The 26588-nt window shown below is 55.6% G+C and overlaps 1 protein-coding gene, 1 long non-coding RNA gene and 1 pseudogene across 10 annotated transcripts in view; 2 read left to right on the plus strand and 1 right to left on the minus strand.

Moving 5' to 3' along the window:
- ANKRD11 (ankyrin repeat domain 11) overlaps positions 1-19957 on the plus strand; it is a 117516-nt gene extending 97559 nt beyond the window's left edge. For 3 of the 9 annotated variants that reach the window (XM_081508158.1, XM_081508157.1, XM_081508156.1), the window contains 9 exons: positions 3579-3749; positions 3853-4056; positions 4547-4689; positions 6902-7049; positions 7333-13715; positions 15423-15521; positions 15592-15735; positions 17033-17125; positions 18989-19957. In XM_081508158.1, coding sequence (XP_081364284.1) covers positions 3579-3749; positions 3853-4056; positions 4547-4689; positions 6902-7049; positions 7333-13715; positions 15423-15521; positions 15592-15735; positions 17033-17125; positions 18989-19174 — 7571 coding nt within the window. In that variant the 3' untranslated portion in view covers positions 19175-19957. Of the gene's footprint in view, positions 1-822; positions 988-3056; positions 3154-3578; positions 3750-3852; positions 4057-4546; positions 4690-6901; positions 7050-7332; positions 13716-15422; positions 15522-15591; positions 15736-17032; positions 17126-17301; positions 17462-18147; positions 18247-18988 lie in introns of those variants that run through there. The other 6 variants (XM_081508165.1, XM_081508163.1, XM_081508162.1 and 3 more) reach the window with 4 other exon arrangements.
- The window catches only part of LOC145513057 (uncharacterized), a 64508-nt gene continuing 40452 nt past the window's right edge, over positions 2533-26588 (minus strand). Inside the window, exons 3-10 of the long non-coding RNA XR_014059083.1 lie at positions 18969-19405; positions 16552-16749; positions 15294-15827; positions 14828-15141; positions 6246-6344; positions 6026-6118; positions 3362-3590; positions 2533-3135 (exon numbers count right to left, since the gene is read on the minus strand). This is a non-coding gene — a long non-coding RNA (uncharacterized LOC145513057). The remainder of the gene's footprint in view (positions 3136-3361; positions 3591-6025; positions 6119-6245; positions 6345-14827; positions 15142-15293; positions 15828-16551; positions 16750-18968; positions 19406-26588) is intronic.
- On the plus strand, positions 19562-23466 carry LOC145512397 (small ribosomal subunit protein eS6-like; annotated as a pseudogene).

Consider the following 26588-nt stretch of genomic DNA (forward strand, 5'->3'; position numbering starts at 1 on the left):
GTGGAGTGTAGGCGGTGGTGACATCTGAGGGTGTCATCGATTCCCCACTGTTGTGCCAAACCAGTCTCCAGAGAGACCCCTCTGCTGGGAAGCCTAGGACTGTGCGATGACAGGCACTCGCCCTGTGCCCCAGACACAGGCTTTGGTGGCAGCGACAGGCCGAGGGCAGCCTGCCTGCTGTATGATACCTTGGGCCGGAGGACGCTGTCCTTCGCTCAGGGGCCGTGAGGTCTCCCAGGCTCATGCCATCCTGCCCCTGTGGGATGGCCTCTGCTGGAAACAGCTGTTGTTCACTCTTGTCTGGAGAGGTGGAAGCGAGGACGGACCCCCAGGTGGCAGCAGTGGGATGGGCTGCATGGGGAAGCCGGCTCGAGGAGATCAGCCAGCGTCCTGGAGAGAACGGGGCTCCCGCACTGGGACACAGCACAGGCAGCAGGGCGTGAACCCTCACGATGCTGGCACTCACTGGGCATGGCACCCTCACTGAGGCGCAGAAGGGAGCTAGGGCACCCAGCCCGTCTCTGGAAAGAGCACATGGTCGCCCAGTGGCTGTGCAGGGGTGAGAACAGGCCCCACTCGGAGGGTCAAGTAGAACCGGGGGATGTGGAGGAGGAGGCATCTGCAGAGCTCGCCGGAAAGCCAGAGGTGGCCCTGGTTTCACAAGGAGGTCTTCTCCCCGAAACTCACTGTGTCCTTGCTGCCAGGATTTGCTGACTCAGGGGTTCTTCTCCGCTGGATGCTGTCAGTTCTGCTGGGGTCAGGGGGCACAACTCTGCATGCTGGGTTCTGAAACAGAGGTGCTCAGGGCCACTCTCTCCACAGCCCCAGCTGGGCAGTTGTGGGGGGAGCAGAGCTGTCTTCCAGAGGCCTCTTGAGGGGACACCAGAGAAGGCCTGAGGGCTGCTGGAATCCTTGCAGCTGCGGCTGGGTGACCACATCCCGGGAAGAGATGATAAATGTGCGCCGACTTCACAGAGGACCAGCAAGGTGACCAAGCTCGAGAGTCAGGGTGCCGAGTCACATAGTTGCGCTTTCCTAGTGGTGAGGGGATGTTCAGCTCGTGAAACCACCCCCACATCAGCCTGGGAAGGGTCACGTCTCCAGAGAAGGGGGGCACGGCGCCTCCAGCCCCCTCACATCACCCCCTGGCCTGCCCTTGCTGCTCACACACACCTCTCAGTGTCCAGGTCTCTTAACTTGGCACCTGCTATCTGGGCTTCCTGTAGGTTCTGTTTTGCTTCTGGGTGGATATAAAAAACAAAACCTTAGCCGAACACCAAGGGGAGTGGCCCACTGCCCGGGACACTTCCTCTGCCGTGTCCTTGGGGTCATCGCACAGGGCAGGAAGGAGGCTTTGCAGGTCTTGCTGGGGTGGGCGTTTGCTGACAGGACACAGCGGCCAGGCAGGCGGGCCCTCCTACAGCACCAGCACCCCAGCCTCCACTCCTCTGTGGCCAAGCTTCTGTGGGCGCCCACTCCATCCGGGACTCACAGGCAAGCCAGACGTGGGCTCCTCTAGATACTGGCAACCGCCGCGCCTGTAGAAAAAAACTGCATTTCATTGTGGAGAAGCCGGCATCTCAGGAGATGGGATTACATTTAGGGGTTCCTTTGTGTTAAGCCTTGGGAAAGCTCTACCTGTGGGGTGAGACCTCCTCACCCCGGGCACATGAGGACTTCTGCTGGGGGTGCCTCAGCCCTCCAGCTCTCCCATCCCCCAGGGTGAGGGGCCTGCCTGCCCTGTGCTCCGTCTACCCCGTGGGTGGCCTTCGTTCTTCCTGAGACCACAGGCCTGGGTCTCCAGGGCCCTGCCCTTCAGCTGGAGGTCAGTCTCTGGGCAGCAGGTGCTTCTCGGCTGCCACTAACAGCTGTGCAGGTGGAGCCCTCGAGGCGCACCCCTGGCCCCTGGTGTGACTGCTTGCACAGCCACTTGAAGACAGAGTCGGCTGTGGCCCTTCTGCCGGGTTCCTCTGGTGTCTTACAGTCACGGGCACGGCATGTCTGTCCTGAAGACCTCTGTGCAACGGGAGAGCAACTGGTCTGTTTGCTTCCACCCCGGGGTGACCTGGTGGACTTGGCAGGGCAGCCTGGTGGCAGACTGCCTGTCCTGTCTCCGGGGAATTTGTGTCTGCATCATCCCTGGGCAGGAGCCCTTGGGAGGCCCTTCCACAGCACGAGGCTATGCCCAGACAGATGTGCGTGACTGCTCAGCTGTGGCATAGCTTCTGGGCCGGGCCCCATGGCTTGACTGCCATCCCACCGTGGCTTCGTTTCTTAGGACTCCTTGGAGCCACCAGGTCCCTGCTCTGCCAGCCGTGTCCAGTGCAAGGGCCTCCTAGACCGGGGCTCCTGCGCCAACCCCTCCTCACTGCCTTCACAGCTTGTGGGGGAGCAGGGCTCTTGGTCAACGATAAGGAGCATCTTTTCTGAATTTCCTTTCTTGGGCCTGTGCCTTGTGGGTTGGTTAAAAATCAGTAGTTGGTGGGGTGGCCTGGGGCATAAGATCACGTAAGACACAGATTAGCACTGTCACCAAGTCACAGCTGTAGTTTTTATAAACAAGCAGTTTAAGAAAGTAGCAGTGAAAACTCTTAAGAAAATGAAAAGTGATACGCTTGCGGGGCCCAAGGTGGTGAGCAGTCCAGGTATGTGGTTCTGGGAGTGGAGGCACTGCTGCTCTCTGGGGTCTGACCCAGCGCAGGGGTGCAGGGAGAACCTCTCAAGCATGGCCCCCTTGGCAACCCTGTGGTCTGCATCCCATGACCTAGGACACCCCACACGGGCTCCCCCAGAACACATAGGGCTGCAGGGGAGGGATCTGAGACTTGGTGGATCCCCGGTTCCCATGAGCTTTTTTGGGGGCTCCTGATCCCAGGAGTCGGAGTGCTTTTCTCTCCATCACCCCTGCCCCGTGAGAGACACGGGCACTGTGGCTGTCTGCGGCCAACAGGGTGTGTGTGAGGGGCCCGAGGAGCGCAGCGTGCTTGTCGTGAGGAGGCTGAGGGGGCGCCGGGCTGGCCCCGTATCTTGTTAGTGCTCTGTGTTGATGCCTTTAGATGCCTCCAGCTCAGTCCACGCCGTGGTACTGCAAGGCTGGTTCGCTCCTCGAAGCGCCATGGCATGAGATGGAGGCTCCTAGAAGCAAGAAGAAAGGTACAGTACCGCCCAGTCAGCCTTGACCTCTCCATGGGTCTCTAAACTGTGTTTGCATTTTACATCTGAACTGTCTTGGAGGCGGGTGGGGCGGAGGCCCTGGACCACAGGCGCGAGCAGTTGCTAGACCGAGGCCCGTCCTGTGTGAGCAGGGACTCGGGTCGGCCGTCCCGCCGCCTGGCGTGCAGGGAACGGTCTGGGGAGGCACCTGGAGCAGTGGATGGTCGGTGGGGGCCAGGCTTGGCTTCAGTGGCTGGTGACGAGGTGTTGGAATCGTGTCCCCAGCACGGTTACTGCCGGAAGAGGTGATGCCGGGCGGCCTGTGTGCCGCCAGCTGTCCCTTCCCTTCCCGCGCGGCCAGGTGAGGCTCCGGGGTCGAGGGCTCCGTGGCATGAAGTGTCCCCTCTCTCCCCCACGCCTCACAGAGAAGCAGGGTCCTGAGCGGAAGCGGATCAGGAAGGAGCCCGTCACCCGCAAGGCCGGGCTGCTCTTCGGCATGGGGTTGTCTGGGATCCGCGCCGGCTACCCTCTCTCCGAGCGCCAGCAGGTGGCTCTGCTCATGCAGATGACGGCCGAGGAATCCGCCAACAGCCCAGGTGAGCCCGGGGGGTCCAGGGCTGGGGGGGCCCTCCCTTGGACGGTGGCCCAGCCCCAACGGTTCCACCTGCTAACTTCCACCATCCTCTCCTTGGCCTGCAGTGGACATGACACCAAAGCACCCCTCCCAGTCGACAGTGTGTCAGAAGGGGACGCCCAACTCTGCCTCAAAAACCAAAGATAAAGTGAACAAGAGGAACGAGCGTGGGGAGACCCGCCTGCACCGGGCGGCCATCCGGGGGGACGCCCGGCGCATCAAGGAGCTCATCAGCGAGGGGGCGGACGTCAACGTCAAGGATTTTGCGGGTGAGCGCTCGGAGGGTAGGACCAGGGCAGACCCTCTGACACAGCATCCTCTTCTCTTGCCTGTGTGCCCAGAGCTGCCTCCTCAGAGGCCTGGGACCCCAGGACACCTGCCAAGCAGGATCCCCACGTGTCTGATCCAAACCTAACTTAGGAAGACTGATAGTTTAAGAGGTGCTACCTTGAATTTTTCCAAAACCCTGGGACCAGTCCCTGGGGTGGTGACTCCCTGGGAAGCCTCGGCACTTGCTGCACAGAGGCTGTCCAAACCCATGGCCTGCTCTGCTTTCCCGTGTGATGATACTGCTCACCTGTCTGGATCCTTCTCAGCTTCCTAGTCTGTAGGGTTAACTGCTAGTGGTCATGGGCAACCCAGAAGTGCCCCAGGAAAGAACACCCAGGCTGGGCGCCCATCCTTAGAGTTTCCTGTGCCGCCCGAGGTGGACGTGGCCTTGAGGATTAAGTCACATACGTGCTGAGTGTCTGTTTCCAGGCTGGACGGCATTGCATGAAGCCTGTAACCGGGGCTATTATGATGTCGCGAAGCAGCTGCTGGCCGCTGGCGCGGAGGTGAATACCAAGGGCCTGGATGATGACACGCCCTTGCATGATGCCGCTAACAACGGGCACTACAAGGTGGGTGCCTCCCCGCAGACCCCAGGGTGGACCTACTGCAGCTTCCTGGTCTCTCTTCTTCCTGGTGGCAGGGCGACCAGGAAGTGAGTGTTTGACCACCCCCCACCCCAGCTCAGCCCAGCTTTCTGCACACCTGCCGTGGCTTGTGTGTCAGGGCTCTGCTCTGGCCACGCAGGTATGGTTGGACATTAGAAGCTGAGTGGCCAGCCCCAGAACGGGAGCTCTGTCTGTCCTCATCCCCATGCTGTCAGACCAGGCACCTTGGACGGGTGCAGCCACACAGGGTGACCCGTGTGACCAGCCCAGAACCCATGAGCACCTGGGGCACCAGCCCTCAGGCCCAACACTGGAGACACACGTGTAGGTGAGGGTCTGGCCATGTTCACACCACAATGTCATGAAAAGGCCCCTGTCTAGAGACAGGAGGCAAGCGTGAGGATGTGTGACATCTGGTCTTTTGTGGTGGCCCCACTGGTCACTGCTGGCAGGTGCCAGGGAACCAGCAGCTCGGCCAGGGGGGATGGGCACAATGGGACAATGACACATGGGTGCCGGGAGAGGTTGGGAAGGGCTCTGGGCTCGAGATGTCAAAGCTCCTGAGGACACCTGAGCACTGACGTCAGGAATTAGGTAACTTTTTAGGGAAGAGGGGTTTTGTTTTTCTTTCTTAAGAGCCCTTTTAGAGAAATAGGCTGAAAAATTCATGAAATACCTAGGATTTGCTAAAAATATCCCCGGGGCAGTAGGCAGGTATACATGAAACAAGGCCTGCATTTGTAAGCTCATCTTTAAACTTGTTGTTAGCAGTCAGAGGCCTCAGGATGGGGGGCTCTTCAGAGGGGAGCTGGAAGACCAGGAGATGGGAGGTGACCCTGGACTGTACAGGTGGACAAGGGTGTGTACAGCAGAGACCCTTTCTCCATGTGAAGGGGACTGGCCTGCATTGCTAGTCTTAGAGGGAGGGACCATAGTGCTGGGAACATGGTGGCCTCCAGCGGCTGGGGTGGCTGGCCCTTGGTGGGCAGACAGCAAGGACAAGGCCCTGGAGCCCGGCCTCTGGCTCCCTGAGCCATAGCCAGGGTTGTCCACGGTGGTGATATATTAGAGGGCAGGGGAGCTCCCGCAGTGGAGATGCAGTTACTGCTCTCCCCTGTCCAGTCTGCCAGCCATCTAGGGGAGGCCTCCAGAGTGAAGTGAGGATCGCAGTAGAGCAGTGGTTTCCTGGTGCACCTGAACACTGTCTGCACTGGATGGTCGCTGTTGGGTGTGCAGTGGTAGTGTCTGTGAACAACCTGCACTTGTTTGTCAAGACAGACACATCAATTAGGGGACTTGCCTGGTGGTCCAGTGGTTAAGACTTCGCTTTCCAATGCAGGGGACACCACTTCAGTCCCTGGTCAGGGAGTGAAGATTCCACATGCCTCACAGCCTAGAAAAACAAAAACAGAAGCAAATCTTAACAAATTCAATAAAGACTTTAAAAATGATCCACATTAAGAAAGAGTGTAAAACATTAACTACACCCCACTTAAAAAATATGTTATTCTGAGACTTGCCTGGAGGTCCAGTGCTTAGGACTCCACACTTTCTCTGCAGGAGGCACGAGTTCCACCTGTAGTCGGGGAACTAAGATCCCAAAGGAGGCATGGCAGGGCCTTAAAGAAAGGAGAGAAATACATTTGTTACTAAAAATGTAACTGTCATCTGCATCTCCAGCGAGTCATGATCTTTTTGCTGGTAGAGAGTTTGAAATATTGTGACAAATCACCAAAATGTCACACAGACACCAAGGAAGCAAATGCCCTTAGGGAAATGGTGCCGATAAGACTTGCTGGGTACAGGGTTGTCACAGACCTTCATCTCGATAACGCATGACAAATCAAGGTCTTCCTGTCCTTGGGTTCAGCGGTCCTGGGCACAGACTAGAAACAGGTGATCTTACTTTTAAAATAAAAAACATGAAATACACCTGCTTGTGGAAGCTTGGTCTTTGTTTTCTCTACTCTGTAACAGCCCCCCCACCCCATCCTTACCCAATGCAAAACTTTCCACCAAATACCAGGAACCTATGTGATGGGTCTGTGGTGGGGAGAGGCCCGGTGGGCAGCACATACAGCCTATAGCCCTCAGCCTGGTCACACTCAGACCCTGTGACCAGGCACTGGTGTGGTGGCCAATCCACGTTCCTCATGTCCCTCTCGCTGCTACACAGGTGGTGAAGCTGCTGCTCCGGTACGGAGGGAACCCTCAGCAGAGCAACAGGAAGGGCGAGACACCGCTGAAGGTGGCCAACTCCCCGACCATGGTGAACCTGCTTCTGGGCAAGGGCACCTACACGTCTAGCGAGGAGAGCTCAGCTGGTCAGTGCTGTGGGGGGAGCGGGGTTGGGGGGGGCGGGCAGGACAGGTGGTTTCACTGCAGGCAGCCTGCTTGGATGCCTGGCATTGATGGGAGCTTCTGGACTGTGAGGGCACCCCACCCTAGCACTCTGGTGCTAGGCCTCCAGCCCCTTGTCTGTGCAGACAGACCCCTATCTGGCCACTCGGCCCAGAGCCAGCCTCAGTCAAGTTATTCAAGTTCTGGGCTTGTCTGCTGCTGCCCTTGCCTGAACAGCTCCTGACCCGTTTCTCCCTGTTCTTGCAGAGAGCTCTGAGGAGGAGGAGGATGCCCCATCGTTCGCACCTTCCAGCTCGGTCGACGGCAATAACACAGACTCTGAGTTTGAGAAGGGCCTAAAGCACAAGGCCAAGAATCCGGAGCCACAGAAAACCGTGACCCCCGTCAAGGACGAGTATGAGTTTGACGAGGACGACGAGCAGGACAGAACCCCCCCAGTGGACGACAAACACTTACTGAAAAAGGACTACAGAAGAGAGGCCAAGTCAAATAGTTTTATTTCTATACCCAAAATGGAAGTGAAAAGCTACACTAAAAACAGCACGATTGCACCAAAGAAGGCGTCTCATCGCATCCTGTCGGACACATCCGACGAGGAGGACGTCGGCGTCGCCGTGGGGGCGGGGGAGAAGCTGAGACTCTCAGCCCACACCATGCTGCCTGGCAACAAGACCCGGGAGCCTTCGAACTGCAAGCAGCAGAAGGAAAGAAATAAAGTGAAAAAGAAGCGAAAGAAAGAAATAAAGGGCAAAGAAGTGCGGTTTGGGAAGAGGGGTGACACATTCTGCTCGTCCGAGTCTGACAGCGAGTCCTCAGAGAGCGGCGAGGATGGCAGGGACTCGGCGGGGAGCCCAGGCTGCCTCAAGGAGTCCCCGTTGGTGCTGAAGGACCCCACCCTGTTCAGCTCCCTGTCTGCCTCCTCCACCTCATCCCATGGCAGCTCCACCGCCCAAAAGCATAATCCCAGCCACACAGACCCGCATGCCAAGCACTGGCGGACAGACAATTGGAAAACCATTTCCTCTCCTGCCTGGTCTGAGGTCAGCTCCTTATCAGACTCCACCAGGACAAGACTGAGCAGTGAGTCTGATGGCTCCTCCGAAGGCTCCAGTGTAGAGTCACTGAAGCCAGTCAGGAAGAGACAGGAGCACAAAAAGAGGGCCGGCCTGCAGGGCACGCTACCCGACAGGAAGAACTCCTTCCACCCAAGCGGGGACGGCGCCATCCCCAAGCTGGACAAGGAGGGCAAAGTCGTCAAGAAACACAAGACGAAACATAAACACAAAAGCAAGGAGAAGGGGTTGTGCTCTGTCAGCCAGGAACTTAAGCTGAAGAGCTTTACCTACGAGTACGAGGACTCAAAGCAGAGGGCAGACAAGGCCATCCTCTTGGACGACGTGCCTGCTGAGAACAAGCTGAAGGGCCTGAAGCACGAGAGAGACCATTGCAAGAAAGAGGAGAAGCTCAGCAAGATGAAGTCAGAAGAGAAAGACTGGCTCTTTAAGGATGAGATGATCAAGGTCTCCAGAGAGGAGAAGTCGCTGAAGAGAATCAGGGAACTGAACAGGGACGGGGGCAGGGCCTTCCGGGAGGAGAAGGACCGTTCAAACAAGGCCGAGAAGGAGAGGCTGCTGAAGGAAAAGTCTCCCAAAGAGGAGAAGCTGCGGCTCTACAAAGAGGAAAGAAAGAAGAAGTCCAAAGACAAGCCCTCAAAATTAGAGAAAAAGAATGACTTTAAGGAGGAAAAAATTCCCAAAGAGAAGGAGAAGATCTTCAAGGAGGATAAAGAAAAACTCAGAAAAGAAAAAGGGTATCGGGAGGACTCCGCTTTTGATGAATACTGTAACAAAAGTCAGTTTCTAGAAAACGAAGACACCAAGTTCAGTCTCTCTGACGACCAGCAGGATCGCTGGTTCTCTGATCTGTCAGATTCCTCCTTCGATTTCAAAGGGGAAGACAGCTGGGACTCCCCAGTGACAGACTACAGAGACATGAAGAGCGACTCTGTGGCCAGGCTGATCCTGGAGACGGTGAAGGAGGACAGCAAGGAGAAGAGGCGGGAGAGCAAGGCCCGGGAGAAGCGTGGTGACAGGGACATCTTCTCTCGGAAGAAAGACAGGGACGGCCTGGAGCGGCGGCGAGAGCACGTGGCTGACAGGCACAGGGCTGTTCCCAGCTTTCTCTGCGAGAAAGACAAACGGCGGCGCGAGTCCACGGAGGGCAGCCGGGACCGGAAGGAGCCCCCCGAGGCCGCTAAGGAGCGGAGAGACGGCCGCGTGAAGCCTGAGGAGGCGCACAGGGACGAACTGAAGGAGTACGGCTGTGACTTCGGGAAGAGCCTGGAGCCCTGGGAGAGGCACCACCCGGGGAGGGAGAAGGAGAAGAAGGAGAAGCTGAAGCTGGAGAAGCACAAGGAGAAGTCCAGCGACAAGGACAAAAGTGAGAAACTCATCCTTGAGAAATGTCAGAGGGACAGAGAGTTTGATAAGTGTTTTAAAGAGAAAAAGGATGCCAAGGAAAAGCATAAAGACGTGCACAGCAAAGACAAGGAGAGGAAGGCGTCCCTTGACCAAGGCAGAGAAAAACGGGAGAAGGCCTTCCCTGGAATCCTCTCCGAGGACTTCTCTGAAAAAAAAGACGAGAAAAAGGGCAAAGAGAAAAGCTGGTATATTGCAGATATCTTCACAGATGAAAGTGAAGATGAAAAAGACGACTACACAACAAGCGGATTCAAAGTCGGGGAGGCAAGTGAGGGGCGGGGGGACGGCCCCCCTGAGAGGGAGGATGGGCGGGAGCTGCACCCCCCCGACCGGCACCGGAAGCACTCAGCCGACAGGCAGCCACATGCTGAGAAGCAGAAGGACAAAGAGATGAGGGAGAAGAAGAAGGAGAAGGGGGCTGCGGACGGGGGGAAGGACAGGAGGGAGAAGGCCTTCGAGAAGCACAAGGAGAAGAAAGACAGGAAGGACCGCACGTCTGTGGACTCCGTGCAGGACAAGAGGAGCAAGCAGAAGCCGCCCGAGAAGGGGGAGAAAAGGCCCCCTGCGGAGGACAAGGCCAAGACCAGGCACCGGGAGAGGCCGGAGCGCGAGCAGGGCCGTGAGAGGAAGGCCAGTAAGGGTGCCGAGGCGGAGAAGAGCCTGCTGGAGCGGCTGGAGGAGGAGGCCCTGCAGGACTTCCGTGAGGACTCCAATGACAAGGCCAGCGAGGCGTCCTCCGACGGCTTCCCCGACCGCAGCCAGGACCCCAGCCTCAGCGCCCTCCTGGACGTGTCCTTTCCCGAGCCCCCAGAGGAGCGGGTGCGGGAGAGGGAGCGGCACCGGCACGCCTCGTCCTCCTCCAAGAAGAGCCACGATCGAGAGCGGGGCAAGAAGGACAAGCTCGAGAAGAAGGACAAGAGCGATGACTACAAGGATGCAGGCAGCCGGAAGGACGCCAGCCAGTACGAGAAGGAGCTCCTGGACAGCGACGCTTACGGCGCCTCCTATGGCTCCAAGGCTGACGCAGAGGATGAGCTGGATAAAGCCCTCGAGTTGTTTTCTACTGAAAAGAAGGAGAAGAACGATCCTGAACGAGAGCCCCCCAAGAAGGTGGAGAAGGAGCTGCGGCCTTACGGCTCCAGTGCCCTCAGCCTCCTGAAGGAGAAGCGGCGTCGGGAGAAGCACCGCGAGCGGTGGCGGGAGGACAAGGAGCGGCACCGCGAGCGGCACCATCGCGAGGAGCCCAAGCCCCTGGCCAGGGACGCCACCCCCGGCGCCTTCCGGGACAAGGCCAAGGACGAGGGCGGGAAGCTCGGCGAGGCCAGGCTGAAGGAGAAGACCAAGGAGAACCCCGAGAAGGAGAAGGGCGACCTTGCGAAGCTCAGCAACGGAAGTGACAAGCTGCTCCCGACCAGAGACCCGGGCAAGAAAGACGTGCGGCCCCGGGAGAAACTCCTGGGCGACGGGGACCTGATGATGACCAGCTTCGAGCGGATGCTGTCCCAAAAGGATCTGGAGGTTGAGGAGCGGCACAAGCGGCACAAGGAGAGGATGCGGCAGATGGAGAAGCTGCGGCACCGCTCCGGGGACCCCAGGCTCAAGGAGAGGCCGCGGCCTGCCGAGGACGCGCGCAAGAAGAGCCTGGACGGCCCGCCCAGGAAGCCGCCTGCACCCGACCTCGTCCCGAAGGACAGAAAACCTAAGGAGTCAGCTCCTCCTGCCCCCACCCCCGAGAACAAGCCCCACCCGGGACTAGCCGTGGACCCCCGGGACTGGCTGGCGGGACCCCACATGAAAGAGGTCTTGCCTGCATCCCCCAGGCCTGACCATGGCCGGCCCACTGGGGTCCCCACCCCCGCCTCAGTGGTGTCCTGCCCCAGCTACGAGGAGGCCATGCACACGCCCCGGACCCCATCCTGCAGCGCCGACGACTACCCCGACCTCATGTTCGACTGCACGGACCCCCAGCCCATGTCCAGCACCTCTGCCAGCGCCTGCTCACCCTCCTTCTTTGACAGGTTCTCCGTGGCCACAAGTGGGATTTCAGAGACCTCAGGCCAGACGCCAACGAGGCCACTGTGCACGAACCTTTACCGCTCGGTCTCCGTGGATGTCAGGAGGACCCCCGAGGAGGAGTTTGGCCTCGGGGACAAGCTGTTTAGACAGCAGAGCGTCCCCGCTGCGCCCAGCTATGGCTCACCAGGGCAGCACCCCGAGGACAAGGCCCCTGGCCCCCCAGCACCTGCGGAGAAGTTCGCCTGCTTGTCTCCAGGGTATTACTCCCCGGACTACGGCATGCCCTCCCCCAAAGTCGACGCCTTGCACTGCCCGCCTGCGGCTGCAGTCAACCTCACCCCCTCCCCAGAGGGCGCCTTCGCTGGTTTACAAGCCAAGTCGCCCCCTTCACACAGAGACGAGCTTTTGGCCCCATCCATGGAGGGGGCCCTCCCCCCCGACCTTGGCATTCCCCTGGATGCCACGGAGGACCAGCAGGCCACTGCAGCCATCATCCCCCCGGAGCCCAGCTTCCTGGAGCCCCTGGATGAGGGCCCCTTCAGCACGGTCATCACAGAGGAGCCGGTCGAATGGGCGCATCCTGCTGCCACAGAGCAGGGCCTGTCTCCTGGCCTTATTGGGGGCGCGCCCAGTGATGCAGCCACTTGGCCTGTGGGGTCAGACCTCCTGCTTAAGTCCCCACAGAGGTTCCCAGAGTCCCCGAAACATTTCTGCCCGGCCGAGTCGCTCCATCCTGAGCCCCCTTACCCGGCGTCCCCCGTCTCATACCCTCTGCCAGTCCCCGAGCCGGGACTAGAAGCTAAGGACGAGGCTGAGGGAGCAGTCCCGGCCGCCGTCTCCGCTTCCGAGGAGTCGGCCTCGTTTGCCCCTCCCTCCCGGCTGGAGTCCTTCTTCAGTAACTGTAAGTCCCTTCCGGACGCGCCCCCTGAAGTGCCCCCAGAGCCTGCGTGTGTGACGGCCGTGGCTCAGGTGGAGGCGCTAGGGCCCCTGGAGAATAACTTCCTGGAAAGTGGTCACAACCTGTCAGCGCTCGGCCAGGTGGAGCCGGTGCCCTGGCCCGGTGCCTTCCCCGCTGCCGAGGATGACCTCGACCTGGGGCCTTTCTCACTGCCAGAGCTCCCTCTCCAGACCAAGGACGTTCCCGACGTGGAAGCAGAGCCTGTGGAAGAGAGTCCTCTCGTTCCTCCAGAGAACACCCCTTCGGGGGCCCCTGTGCTCCCAGGCAGTGGGGAGGCCGCTGCTGACCAACAGCTGGTGTCGCCTCCTGACCAGGCAGCTGCCCGGCTCCCCACCGAAGACACACCGGAGCCCCCGGAGGAGCCAAAGCCAGCAGCGCTGCCTGAGGCCACAGCAGAGGCAGGGTCCGGGCCAGAGGGGAGAGCCCCCGAGGACTCCCACCCTGGCTCAGGGCTCACACCAGCCCTCTCAGAGCAGCGTCCACCAGGGAGTGGAGATGAGGCTGAGGGCCAAGACCCCTCGGCCTCGCCCCACAGCGTCCCTGATGTCCCTGTGGATGGCTCGGCTCAGGCCCACGTGGCCGATGGGGCTGGCCCTCAGGACAGTGCCAGGCTCGAGGGGCCCCCAGACGGCGTCCAGCCTGAATCCACTGAACCAGAACCTAAACCAATGGCCGAGGCCCCGAAGGCACCCAAAGTGGAGGAGATCCCTCAGCGCATGACCAGGACCCGCGCCCAGATGCTGGCCAACCAGCACAAGCAGAGCTCACCGCCCACTGAAAAGGAGCCCGCGCCCGCACCCACCCCCAGGGCCAAGGGTCGCGGCTCTGAGGACGACGACCCCCAGGCCCAGCACCCACGCAAACGCCGCTTCCAGCGCTCCAGCCAGCAGCTGGCCCAGCAGATGCACACGTCCACTCGGCAGACACGCGAGGTGATCCAGCAGACGCTGGCCGCCATCGTGGACGCCATCAAGCTGGACGCCATCGAGCCTTACCACAGCGACAGGTCCAACCCATACTTCGAGTACTTGCAGATCCGGAAGAAGATCGAGGAGAAGCGCAAAATCCTGTGCTACATCAGCCCGCAGGCGCCGCAGTGCTACGCTGAGTATGTCACCTACACTGGCTCCTACCTCCTGGACGGCAAGCCACTCAGCAAGCTGCACATCCCTGTGGTGAGTGCCTGCCCGGGAGGCGGGGAGCAGCCCCCTCTGCACTGGCCTCTGCCACTCGCCGTCTGCCCACAATACTGCCCAGTGTCACCTCCTGCCCCGCAGCCACCAGGTCACCTTGCGCTTGGACCCTGGCCCACCCGCCTCAGGCACGCCCAGCCCCCTCTGCGCCCCTTCCCACAGCACGAGGCCTCTACAGAACCCGGCCCTAGACCCGTCTTCCCCAGGGGCCCGAGAGTGCTACTCCTGCCTCCTTGAAGCAGTTCCCCACCCAGCAGGCCTGCCAGACACATGCCCCCACCCTGTCTGTCGGCCGTCTGCTCACGTGCCCCATGCCCTCTCATGCCGTGGTTCACCCCACGTTCATGCAGCTGCGACCATGCACACCCCATGTCCCATCCTCATACTCACATCTGGGCCGTGGGCAGGTCCTGCCACATGGACCTCTGGGAAAGCGTGTCCTCCATGTTCGGCTGCCCCCCACCCCTCACCCAGGAGCAGGCATCGGGCTCATGGCCAGGAGAGCCCGCCTGGGCCACCTCTGTTCGCCCGTAGCCAGAGCCTGGCCACTCGAGCTTCACAATGCTCCCCAGGCGCCACCTGTTCACATGTGTGCACTACCTTGCCTCGCTTTTCGACACCACCCCCACCTCTGGAAAACCCAGCTTTCTGTCCTGTCCACCAGGCTCAAGGCGGTCCGTGTCCCACATGTGTGGCCTGTCCCCAGACAGGGCCTGAGGCACTAGGTTCAGGAACTTGTCCTGGGATCTCTTGCCGTTTGTCTGTAGAACACTTGGAACTAGAAAATGGGCAACAGCTGAGGGTGCTGTGCCCCTGCCGCCCAAGTTCACCCACAGCAGCCTGCTTGTGTGCCAGGCTCAACCCTATCTGGGGTGCAGGGCTCGGGGTCACGGCAGGCCCCCCGACAGCTGGGCCTGGGCTTCCACTCTCAGGAGCAGGAGGAGGGGTTCTCAGGGCCAAGACCCCTACGGAGACATCTGCCAGGTGCCCTGGGCCCAGAGGGGGCAGGCAGGCAGCTGAAGAGACCTAGCTAGGGTTTCCCTTTTCAAGTTTTGAGCTAATTTTAAACCAGAAGATTGGAAGACGGCACATACCTCAAGTGTAGGCCTCAAGTGCAGCCCTTAGACGGTCTTGTCTGCAGCTGGGGGCTATTCTTCCCTCCTGCCCCCTCCGGCCTGTGGTCACAGCTGCATGTTTCCTGTGTGACTCAGAAGCACTGGCTTCTCCCCTGGGGGGTGGCCGCCAGCATCCATGGGCTCCTCTGGCCTGGTGGTGTCTCTTCGAAAGTGGCCAAAGTGGCCGGGGAAGCCCTACACCCTGGGGAGATGGGCAGGCCCATTGTCCTGTTTGTGTTGCCTCTGGGCAGCTGCGTCCCAGTGGGCCTCACATTACTCGGGGTACGTGAAGCCTGTGGTAAAAACAGAAGACCCTGCTGTTCCTCTGTCCCCTGACCGTACCAGGGCAGCGGTGTAGACACCCAGTTCTTGGCTTCCCTTGCCGCCTCCTCCACCCTCTTCACAGGTGCCTGCAGCTCCCTTGGGGAAGGGGGGGCTCACTCACCTGCTCTTGGGGACAAGCGTCCAGCTGCTGTGGGCTCCTGGCTTGGTATCATGGGACCGTGGTCCTTAGGGTGAGTGGGGCTGGGGCAGCTCCCGGCCCCTGGTGAGCTCATCTCTCCTGTGACCACAGATCGCGCCCCCACCCTCACTGGCGGAGCCCCTGAAGGAGCTGTTCAAGCAGCAGGAGGCTGTGCGGGGGAAGCTTCGCCTGCAGCACAGCATTGAGCGGGTGAGTGTGTGGCCATGGGCCCGGGGCACCTGGCTCCCACCCTCTCAGCTCACCAGCCCCTCTTCTCCAGGAAAAGCTGATCGTCTCCTGCGAACAGGAGATCCTGCGGGTCCACTGCCGGGCGGCGAGGACCATCGCGAACCAGGCGGTGCCATTCAGTGCTTGCACCATGCTGCTAGACTCGGAGGTGTACAACATGCCGCTGGAGAGCCAGGTGGGGCGTGGGCTGGGCGTCTGCCGACCATTTCCTCTGAAGCTCACATGCATTTCGGACACCAGCAGCCAGAGCTGCTGCCCCAGGGCTTCCTGAGCAGAGGACCCAGAGAGACTGTCGCCTTGGGGATGCGGTCCTGCCATCGACAGCAGGCAGGCCCAGGGGCCCGTTACCAGTGACTCGCTGGTCTGGGGCAGGGCCCAGGGCGCCACCTGTCGGAGCACATGGTCTGCCTCGTCGGTCCTCTAGAGTGACCCCGCGTGTCCTCTCCAAGGGTTCAGCCCACCTCTGTCCACCCTCAGGGGTGGACTTGTCCCACAAGGTCACACCCTTCCCCATCTGACCTCTGTCCCAGTGGGTAGAGCATGTGCCCCTCAGGGCCCCCAACCCATGCACGGACATGTCAGAGATCTAACGTGCAAAAAGCAAGCCGACTTGTGTGCACCCTGACCTACTCTCCCCTCATCTGGCGCTGCAACTCTGAAAACAGCCCAGAGTGTGTCCTTCTGAGCCTGCCTTCTGCCTCTGTCCCTGTTCAGGCCTCGGCACCAAGTTTCCTGACAGGCCCCCATCCCCCACCCACTGGCAGATCACATGGAGGCTGGCCACATGTGACATAACAGTGATTAAAAACTTTAAGGCACTAATAAAAAGATTTTCCATTCACTTACACATAATCTTTAAGGATACAAAAACTTTAAAAGTTTCCTTAGGTAATGTGCTAGTGGTGACAGGTTTTTCCTAAAACAAAAAGCATTCATTGAATAGGTGGAAGTTTTGCTTTTTGCCATCTAAAAGAAAAAAGGACCTGCTGACCTTGAAAGGGTGTTGCTTGGCTTCCTCTTGAAGGTCCAGGAGACGGGAGGTCTTGGGCCGGGGCCTCTCAGGCAGGTGGCTGCGTGCGGCTTGGGGGAGAGGCCTGCCCACCCCAGTGGTAGGGTGGGGACACATGGTCCACTCCTAAACCACTGTCTACCGCAGGGGCCCTCAGCCACCTCAGGCCTCTCAAATGTCCTTTTCAAAAAAAAAAAAAAAAAAAACCACTTGCAGTTTTTACAAAGAAGAAACTGGACAGATAGAGTCACCCGCAGGGTGGCTCCACCCTGGACAGTGTTGGGGAGTGGCTGCCTGGGCCCATAAGGAGGGTGGAGGGGTGGGGGGTTGTGTCCTGCCAGTCAGCCCTTGACGTGGGGACACTGGGGGGTTCCAGAGCCTGCACCCGAAGTGGGGGGGAGGGTCTTGACCGCCAGGAAGCTGCCCCTCCTGGACGCTCACAGGCACTTGGCTCTCCCTGCAGGGTGATGAGAACAAGTCAGTGCGGGACCGGTTCAACGCCCGCCAGTTCATATCCTGGCTGCAGGATGTGGACGACAAGTACGACCGCATGAAGGTGAGCCCCCCTCCCTGAGCGGCAGTGGCGGGCCGGGCTCTCCGGGTGGGGGCGGCTGCTGTGGGGCTGCGTGTGGAGGAGGCAGCTTCACACTGGCTCTGAGCCCAGCTGGCAGCAAGCGAGCGAGGCCTCCCCGCCCCCATGTTGCCTCTTAGAGTGTCTTCCCTCCTGTCCAGGTGTGCGGGGAGCAGCTCCTGTCACCAGCTGGCGGTCAGACCTCTGTGGGACCCCACCTTGACCCTCCTCAAAGGTCACAGCATCCACCAGCAGCCCTGCCCTGGATGTGCTGACCAGTGCAGCAGGCAGAGGACGGGGGGGAGATAGAGAGCTTAGCAAGTAAGAAGCACGTCCTCCTCTGTAGGCGCATGAACACACACTGGCAGTGACGCGCCTGCTATAGAGTTAGTGCCCACGAGGCAGGGCCCGCTGAGTGTGGAGTTGATGGAGGCAAGACCCAGGTTCCACGCTGGGCTGCCAGCCTCACCCCCACCTTACCTCGGTGACCCCTGCCCCCAGCACCATACCCAAGGGGGTGGCCAGGGGCCCAGAGCAGTGAGGCAACACCTTACAGGGTGCTTGGCTGAGGCCACGTTTCTGACAAGCTCCAAGGGGACAGTGTGGAGGTCACATGGTCAGTCCTCCCACCACCAGCCTGCCTGAAGGGAGCTGCCTGGAAAACTTTCCTATAGGGAGATATTTTTTGACCAAAGTAAAGTGAGACTTGGTGTATTAAAAAGACCATGAAAATCTAAATTTCCTTAATGTTCCAAGAACTTAAAAAGTAATGGACAGAAAAATAAACTGGTGAGGTATAGAGAGCGCAGGGCACGACATGGCCACACCCCCATGGAATGGGCTCCTTGCACGTGTCCGCTAGTTTGGGACCAGGGTGGACGAGGTCCCATTAGGAGTCAAGCCACCCTCCTCAGGTCCCGCAGCCCTGGACACATCTTCAGGGCAGTTTTCTGGGTAAACAGGCATGCCTGTCAGGTGTCACGGGGTTTCAGCCTGTTTCATTTCAGTCACTGAAAACTCGGACTGTACAGCAGTTCAGAAGCCCAGGAGTAGCTCAGTCTCAGGAGCACCCAGAGATGGAGACACTACATGCTACCTTAAATTAAGTAAGAGCAGCGCGACTCTGAGGGTCATGAGTGACCGTGCGTGCCAAGGACGCCTGGCCTGCTGGGGCACACAGGGCTTAGTTCTGAAACAGTTTTTTAAACTGAATTATTTTAAAGCAATTTAGAGATTGTGATATCCTGCCCTAAATGCTTGTGTGCTCATCTAAGAAAATGAGCTTCCTGAACAATCACTGTCACATCGTTAAATCTGTTAACTTGAGTCTGTGCTCCCACCCACCATGCTTCTATCTCCCATGTGTTCCCAAAACGTGCCCCGCACCCCAACTCCCTTACACCACCCCTCCCCCACCCAAGTCCACACGTGCTGCCTCGGGTTATGACCCATCTGGGTAACCCAGCTACTGTCCTCATTTCAACATTCTGCATTCTTAACATGAAATACATAGCACAGACTTATTAGTCTAATTTGCCTTGATACCTATTTCTAATACTAAGAATGCAAATGAAGCCAACTGTAAAATGAAAACAGAAAAGCAAAACTGTTGTAAGTTCTGACTAGAGGCAAAACTCTCAGGGGTAGGGGTATGGAGCAGGGATGGACAGACGCCTGTGTGCTCAGCAAGGCTACTCACTGGGCAGGATGAGACCCAGATGCGAGAGGCCGTCCCAAGGCCAGAGCTCAAAAGGGTCCCCTGCCCCGACCTCACAGAAGCGCCATGGCAGGGGGAGTGGGCGCGGCAGGGTCTCTCCTCCCTCCTCACCTGCTGCGTTTCCCATGCAGACGTGTCTCCTGATGCGGCAGCAGCACGAGGCAGCGGCTCTCAACGCCGTGCAGAGGATGGAGTGGCAGCTGAAGGTCCAGGAGCTGGACCCCGCCGGGCACAAGTCCCTGTGTGTGAATGAGGTGCCGTCCTTCTACGTGCCCATGGTCGACGTCAACGACGACTTTGTGCTCCTGCCGGCCTGACGTGCAGGGACAGCTGCACAGGACACAGGCGAGACCCCCTGACGTCTGCTGCCGAGTCCAGGCGGTGGGAGGAGACCACGTCCCCAGTGGGGACGCCCAGGGAGAACTGCGCTGGGTCCCTGGCGCGCCTCCTTCCCACTGGCCCCCGCGGGAGGACGCGGAGCCGGGGACACGGGCACAGGCGCGGTGGCCTCGGGCTCTTCTCCAGCGGCTGCGCAGGCATCTCAGGAGCTGCAGGATGGAGAGCAGTCTTTAAATTCCTGGTTCCATTTTTGATCGACTCAAGAGAATAAAACTAAGGCGTCTACCCCTCAGCAACAGTGGTCTCTGGTCCAAGGGCGGGGAGAGCACCCGGCCAGCTGCCGTGCTGTCACCACGAAGCTGTCAATGGCTCAGGCCTCGGACCAGGGCCAGGACGTTGGGCCGGGCGAGGGCCTGGCTGCGCCGCCCGCCCGCCCGCCTCACAGGGACATGGAGGCAGGACACTCGGTTGTGTTTTTAATGGAGTCAAATCCACGTGGTTTGTATATTTTTTCCTTTAATCTTGGGCATTTTGTTTCTCTTTCTGAGAACATAACTTGAAACACTACAGAGCCAATAATCATATAAAAAGTGTACCCGTAAACGCTGTACAGTTTTATACACGTTCACAATGTACTTTTGCTGCCTTCTAGATAATTTATTTTGCAACACATTACTGCACAGTTGTAAATAACTTATGTACTGTAACATCACTTCAGTTATGTGTAAAGAAATAAATAAATTAATTACATGCTCTTTGTACACAACCCCTCTCAGGAGGGTACATGTGGCTGTGAGGGGAGGGTTCCCTCCCTGGAAACCCCAATGCCTTCAACCTTTTTCCTTTTGAAACACATTATACTTGCACCTCCTTTCCTGCCCTTACTGGGACCTGAGGGGCTGTCTTCCACTCACAACTAGGTGGCCGTGAGGGAGAGGTCACCCAGAAGCTGTGTCCCCGGGGCCCATCAGAGCGGGAGGAGACAGGCAAGGTGTAAGCCATGGGACAGCTGGTGCCCTGGGTGGTGCAAACATGGACCCCTGGTCTCCCAGCTCCCCGTGGGACTGCCACGCAGGGTACCCACCTGGACGTGAGTCCCGCCTGAAATCACGTACTCTGATCTCTATGAGTCAGAGATCTGAGCTCATTATGTCCTGGGCTCTGTGCTCCTCTCAGGCCAGGGGTATCTTCTGAGCAGAGGTACCCTGCCCACTCAGTTCACAACTCCCTGTCCAATGGTTGGCCCAAGGTGGAAGGCAATGGGTATAGGCCTCAGGGCCGAGCTGGGGTAAGCCTGGCCTTTGGGTGTATCCTTGGGCACCTTGACCCCCACTCCTGTGCTTTTCTATACCTGGTAGGGGTGGGAGCTGCAGACATGACCCCATTCAATTTCCTCCGTGGGCTCCCTGGCCTAAGCTCTCACCAGCCCCCCAACTTTGTGTTCCCCTTCATCGCCCGGCACCTTTCTCAACGTCAGAAATTAGGCCACACCTGTTCACCTGGCCCATCCTGCCCTCAGCACCTACAGGCCCCCCCATGGAGATCCCGCACCCGTTGGAGCCCACACCTCATATCGGTCCCGCTTGCTGCCGGTGCTGGTTCTGCACCAACGAGCCTGTGCAGAAGTGTACCCCGTGTTCTGGCGTGTCTGAAGCACAATGACATCACGTGTGACTCTCGGCCATGAAAGACAAACGTCACAGATGCTGTCATCTGCACACCTGTGCAGGGGTGGGACCCAGAGAACAAAAAGGAATTAAATTTCAGGATATGTAGAGAAGCCATAAAACTCAACCATAAAAAAAAAAAATTCTATTCAAAAACGGGCAAAAGACTTGAACAATCCTTTCTCCAAAGAAGATGAACAAATGGTCAATAAACACATGAACAAATGCTCAACATGACTAATCCCTGGGGAAAAGCAAATGAGAACCATACCCTTACACCCTACCCCCTTACACCCATCAGGATGGCTGCTAACAACACAACAGCAAAACAGAAAACAGCAGTTGCTGGTGAGGATGTGCAGAAAGTGGGGTCCTCTTACACTGCTGGTGGGAATGAAAAATGGTTCAGCCATGATGGAGAACACTGGAGGTTCTTCAAGAAACTAAGTAACATATAACCCAGTGATCCAACTTCTAGGAACATATGCCACAGGAACTGAAAGCAGGGTTTCAAAGACATGTCTGCACCCCAATGTTCACTACAGCACTGTTCACAACAGCTAAAACATGGAGTAAACCTGAACTTATCCATTGACAGATGAATGGATAAGGAAAAGGTGGAGTAGTTTTTTAGCCTTTAAAAAGAAAAAAACAAGAGGTATGATGTTACAGCATAGATGAACCTTAAGGACATTATACTAAATGAAATAAGACAAATCCTGGACAATTTCACTTATATGACATACTTTTGAGTAGTCAAAATCAGACAAAATATGACACACTTTTATTTTCCTGGGCTCCTAAATCATTGCGGATGGTGACTGCAGTCATGAAATTAAAAGTTGCTTGCTTCTTGGATAGAAAGCTATGACAGACCTAGGCGGCATATTAAAAAGCAGAGACATTCCTTTGCTGACAAAGTTCCATCTAGTCAAAACTATGGGGATGTGAGAGTTGGACCATAAGGAAATCTGAGCACCAAAGAATTGATGCTTTTGAACTGTGGTGTTGGAGAAGACTCTTGAGAGTCCCTTGGACTGCAAGGAGATCAAACCAGTCCATCCTTTTAAAGGAAATCAATCCTGAATATTCGTTGGAACGACTGATGCTAAAGCTCAGGCTCCAGTACCTTGGCCACCTGGCGCAAAGAGCTGACTCATTGGAAAAGGCCTTGATGCTGGGAAAGACTGAAGGCAGAAGGAGAAGGGGACGACAGAGGACAAGATGGTTGGATGCTACCACCAACTCAATGGACATGAGTTTGAGCAAACTCCAGGAGATAGTGAAGGACAGGGAAGCCTGGCCTGCTGCAGTTCATGGGGTTGCAAAGAGTCAGACACAACTTAGTGACTGAACAACAATAGTACTAACATGTAAAAGGGGAAATCGACAGGAATACAGTAATAGTAGGAAACTTTAACACCCCATTCACACCAATGGACAGATCCTCAACAAAGAATCAGTGAAGCAGTCGAGATCCTAAATGACACGAGAAAACAGACTTAATCAATCTTTTCAGGACATTACATCCAAAAACCCTGAATACACATTCTTTTCAAGTGCACACACACGGAACATTCTGTAGTACTGCATGTGCCATGCTGTGCTAAGTCACTTCAGTCGTGTCCAACCCTATGAACTGTTGCCCATCAGGCTCCTCTGTCCATAGGATTTCCCCAGCAAGAATACTCAAGTGGATTGCCTTGCCCTTCTCCAGAGGATCTTCTCGACTCAGGGAGCAAACCCATGTCTCTTGCATCTCCTGCATTGGCAGACAGGTTCTTTACCACTAGCGCCACCTGGGAAGCCCCTAGGACCACATACCAGGGCATAAAACAAGCCTCAACACATTTAAGAGGACAGAAATTACCCCCAAGCACCTTTTCTGACCACAACAGCATGAAAATCGAATTAACCACAGAAAAATAAATGACCGCTCTTTTCTGTGGCACTTTGGAGGTGTTTCGCCATTTCAGGATGAAGCTGAACATCTGTTTCCTGGTGGATGATGAATAACACTTTGTACCTTTTATGAGAAGCGTGTGGCCAAAGAAGTTGCTGCTGACCCTCTGGATGAAGAACACAGGAAGGTCATGTGGTCTGAGTCAGTGGTGGCGATGACAAACAAGGCTTCCCCATAAAGCTGGTGTCCTGCCCCATGGCTGAGTCTGCCTGCCACTGAGTAAGAGGCATTCCTGTCCAAGTCTGTACCGAGTTGCTTTCTGGATGCCAATCTGAGTGTTCTCAATTTGGTCGTTGTTAAAAAAAAAGGGCGTGGGTAGAAAAATATCCCTGGACTCTCTGACACTACTGTACCTCACTGCCTGAGGCCCCCAAAAGCTGCAGAATCCACAGATTTTTCAATCTCTAAGTAATGTGATGTCCGCCAGGACACTGTGAGAAAGCTCCTAAACAGAGAAGGTAAGAAACCATCAACGTACCCGAGGTTCAGTGTCTTTCTACTCCACTTCATTCTGCAGCACAAATGTCAGCGTCCTGCTCTGAAGAATCAGCATATCAGGAAAAATAAGGAAGAGGCTGCAGAATATGCTAAGCTCTTGGCCAAGAGGATGAAGGAGGCCATAGAAAAACGCCAGGAGTAGACTGCCAAGAGGGGAAGGCTGCCCTTTCTGATAGTGTCTACCTGAGCCCAGTCAAAAATGAGATATTCTAAGGGTAACAAATAAATAAGCCAAGACATCAGGAATAAAAGAAAGGAGAAAAAAAAATCACATGGAGGCTAAACAACATGCTACTGGAAAACCAATGGGTCAGGACTTTGAGTGGTTAAGAATCCGCCTGCCAACGCAGGGCACTCAGGTTCGATCCCTGATCCAGGAAGATCCCACATGCTGTGGAGCAGCTGAGCCCATGCACCATAAATACTGAGCCCACATGCTGCAACTGCTGAGCACACGGGCCTAGAGCCTGTGCTGCACAACAGGAGTAGCCATTGCAGTGAGAAGCCAGCACACCACATCTATGTGTACAGCCCCCACTGCTGCAACTAGAGAAAGCCCCCACATAGCAACAAAGACCCAGCACAGCCAAAAATAAATAATTTGTTTAAAAAAATAGGTCAATGATGAAATCAAAGGAAATTAAAAAATACCTTGAGGAAAATGAAAATACAACCACACAAAAGCTACAGAATGTAGCAAAAGAAGTTCTTAGAAGGAAGTTCATAGTGATATAGGCCTTCCTCCAAAAACAAGAAAGATCTGAAGCAATCCAACTTAAAAGAATTAGAACAAACAAAAAACTAAAGTCAGCACAAGGAAGAAAATAAACATCAGAGAGGAAGTGGGTATTTAAAAAAACAGAAAAAATCAATAGAACAAGAGTTGTTTCTCTATAAGGATAAACAAGACTGACAGCTCTGACCAGGCACACCAAGAAGAGAGAGGACCCAAATGAACAAAAACAGAAGCATAACAGCTCATACCACAGAAATACAGAAACTGTAAGGGGATACTACATACAATTATATTCTAACAAGTTTGACAACCTAAAAGTAATGGATAAGTTTCTAGAAATGAAGAAGAAACATAATTTGAAAAGACCAATCATTAGAAGTGAAAAAGCATCTGTAAAAAACAAAACAAAACAAAAAACCTCCCAGGTTTCCTTGGTGGCTCAGTGACAAACAATCCACCTGCCAATGCAGGAGACAGGGGTTTGACCCCTGATCCGGAAAGATCCCACATGCTGCGGAGCAATTAAGCCACAGCTACTGAGCCTGTGCTCCAGAGGCCAGGAACCACAACTATTTAGCCCACGTGCTGCAGTGAGAAGCTCAAGTATCACAATTAGAGAGGAGCCCCTACTCAACATACTAGAGAAGAAACCATGCAGCAACAAAGACCCAGCACTGCCAAAAAGAAATAATTTAAAAAAACCAAAAAACCCTACAAATGTAAGTTCAGAACCAGATGGCTCCAGAGGTGAATTCTACCAAACATATAAAAACATATACCGATTCTTCTCAAACTCTTCTTTCCCCCAAAAAAAGAAGAGGAGGGAACACTCTAAAAGACATGCTATGAAGCCACCATTATCCTGATACCAAAACCAGACAAACACAATTACAGGCCAGTGTCTTTGATGAACACAGATGCAAAAATCCTCAACAAAATATTAGCAAACCAAATCGAACAACACATAAAAAAAGCAAACCAAAACCAAGTGAGATTCATTGCAGGTTCTTAAGCATGGTTCAATACAGGTAAATCAGTCAATGTGATACACCACATAAAAGACAAAAACTATCATCTCAACAGATGCAGCAAAGCATTTGACAAAATTCAACATCCATTCATGATAAAAACTCTTAGCAAAGGGAGTATGGGGGGAACATACTTCAATATAATAAAAACCATTTATGAGGCTTCTTGATGGTCTGGTGGTTAAGAATCCACTTTGCAATACAGGGGACGCTGGTTTGACCCCTGGTCCAGGAAGACCCCACATGCATATGCCTCGGGGCACTAAGCCCGTGTGTCACAACCACTGGAGCCTGCACATCCAAAGCCCCTGCTCTGCAGCAAGAGAAGCCATCACAGTGAGAAGCCTGCGCACACCCACAAAGACCCAGTGTAATAACAACAACAAAATATATATATGTATTTTTTAAGCTATTTATGACAAACCCACAGTCAACATAATAATAATGGTGAAAAGCTGAAAGCCTTCCCACTAAAATCTGGAGCAAAATAAGGATGCCCACTGTCACCTCTTCTATTCAACACAGAAGACTGGATGTCCTAACCACAGCAATAATAAAAGAAAAAGAAAGAAAAGGTATCCAAACTGGAAGGAAGAGGTAAAATTCACTATATGCAGGTAATATGCTACTGTATACTGAAAACCCTAGACTTCACGCAAAAACTAGAACTGATGAACAAATTCAGCAAGGTAGGCGGGATACAAGATTAACGTACAGAAATGGGTTGCATTCTTCACATCAACAATGAAACAGCAGAAAGAGTGTTTAAACAATAACTGTGTGTTTGTTTTGCTATGCCATGCAGCATGCGAGCATCTTAGTCCCCTAACCAGGGATCAAACCCATGCACCTTGTAGCGGAAGTGCAGAGTCTTAACCGCTGAACTGCCAGGGAAGTCCAACAATATCCTTTAAAACTGCACTCCCCAAAATAAAGTATCTAGGAATAAACCTGACCAAGGAGGTGAGAGACTTATACACTGAGACCTGTAACACTGATAAAGGGAATCAAAGAGGATTCAAAAAAATGGAAAGATATCCCATGCTCTTGGATTAGAAGAATATTGTTAAAATGGTCATATTACTCGGAGCAATCTACAGATTTAATGTGATTTCTATCAAGTTACCCATGATGCTTTTCACAGAACTAGAACAAAGTAATCCTGAAATTCATGCCGCTGCTGCTGCTAAGTCGCTTCAGTCGTGTCCGACTCTGTGCGACCCCATAGACGGCAGCCCACCGGGCTCCGCCATCTCTGGGATTCTCCAGGCAAGAATACTGGAGTGGGTTGCCATTTCCTTCTCCAGTGCATGAAAGGGAAAAGTGAAAGTGAAGTCGCTCAGTCGTGTCCAACTGTTAGCGACCCCATGGACTGTAGCCTACCAGGCTCCTCCATCCATGGGATTCTCCAGGCAAGAGTACTGGAGTGGGGTGCCATTGCCTTCTCCGCTGAAATTCATATGGAACCATAAAAGACTTAGAATTGCCACAGCAAACTTG

The sequence above is a fragment of the Giraffa tippelskirchi genome, chromosome 7 (assembly GCF_054371585.1).
Source record: "Giraffa tippelskirchi isolate mGirTip1 chromosome 7, T2T-mGirTip1v1.2.pri, whole genome shotgun sequence".
Lineage (NCBI taxonomy): Eukaryota > Metazoa > Chordata > Mammalia > Artiodactyla > Giraffidae > Giraffa > Giraffa tippelskirchi.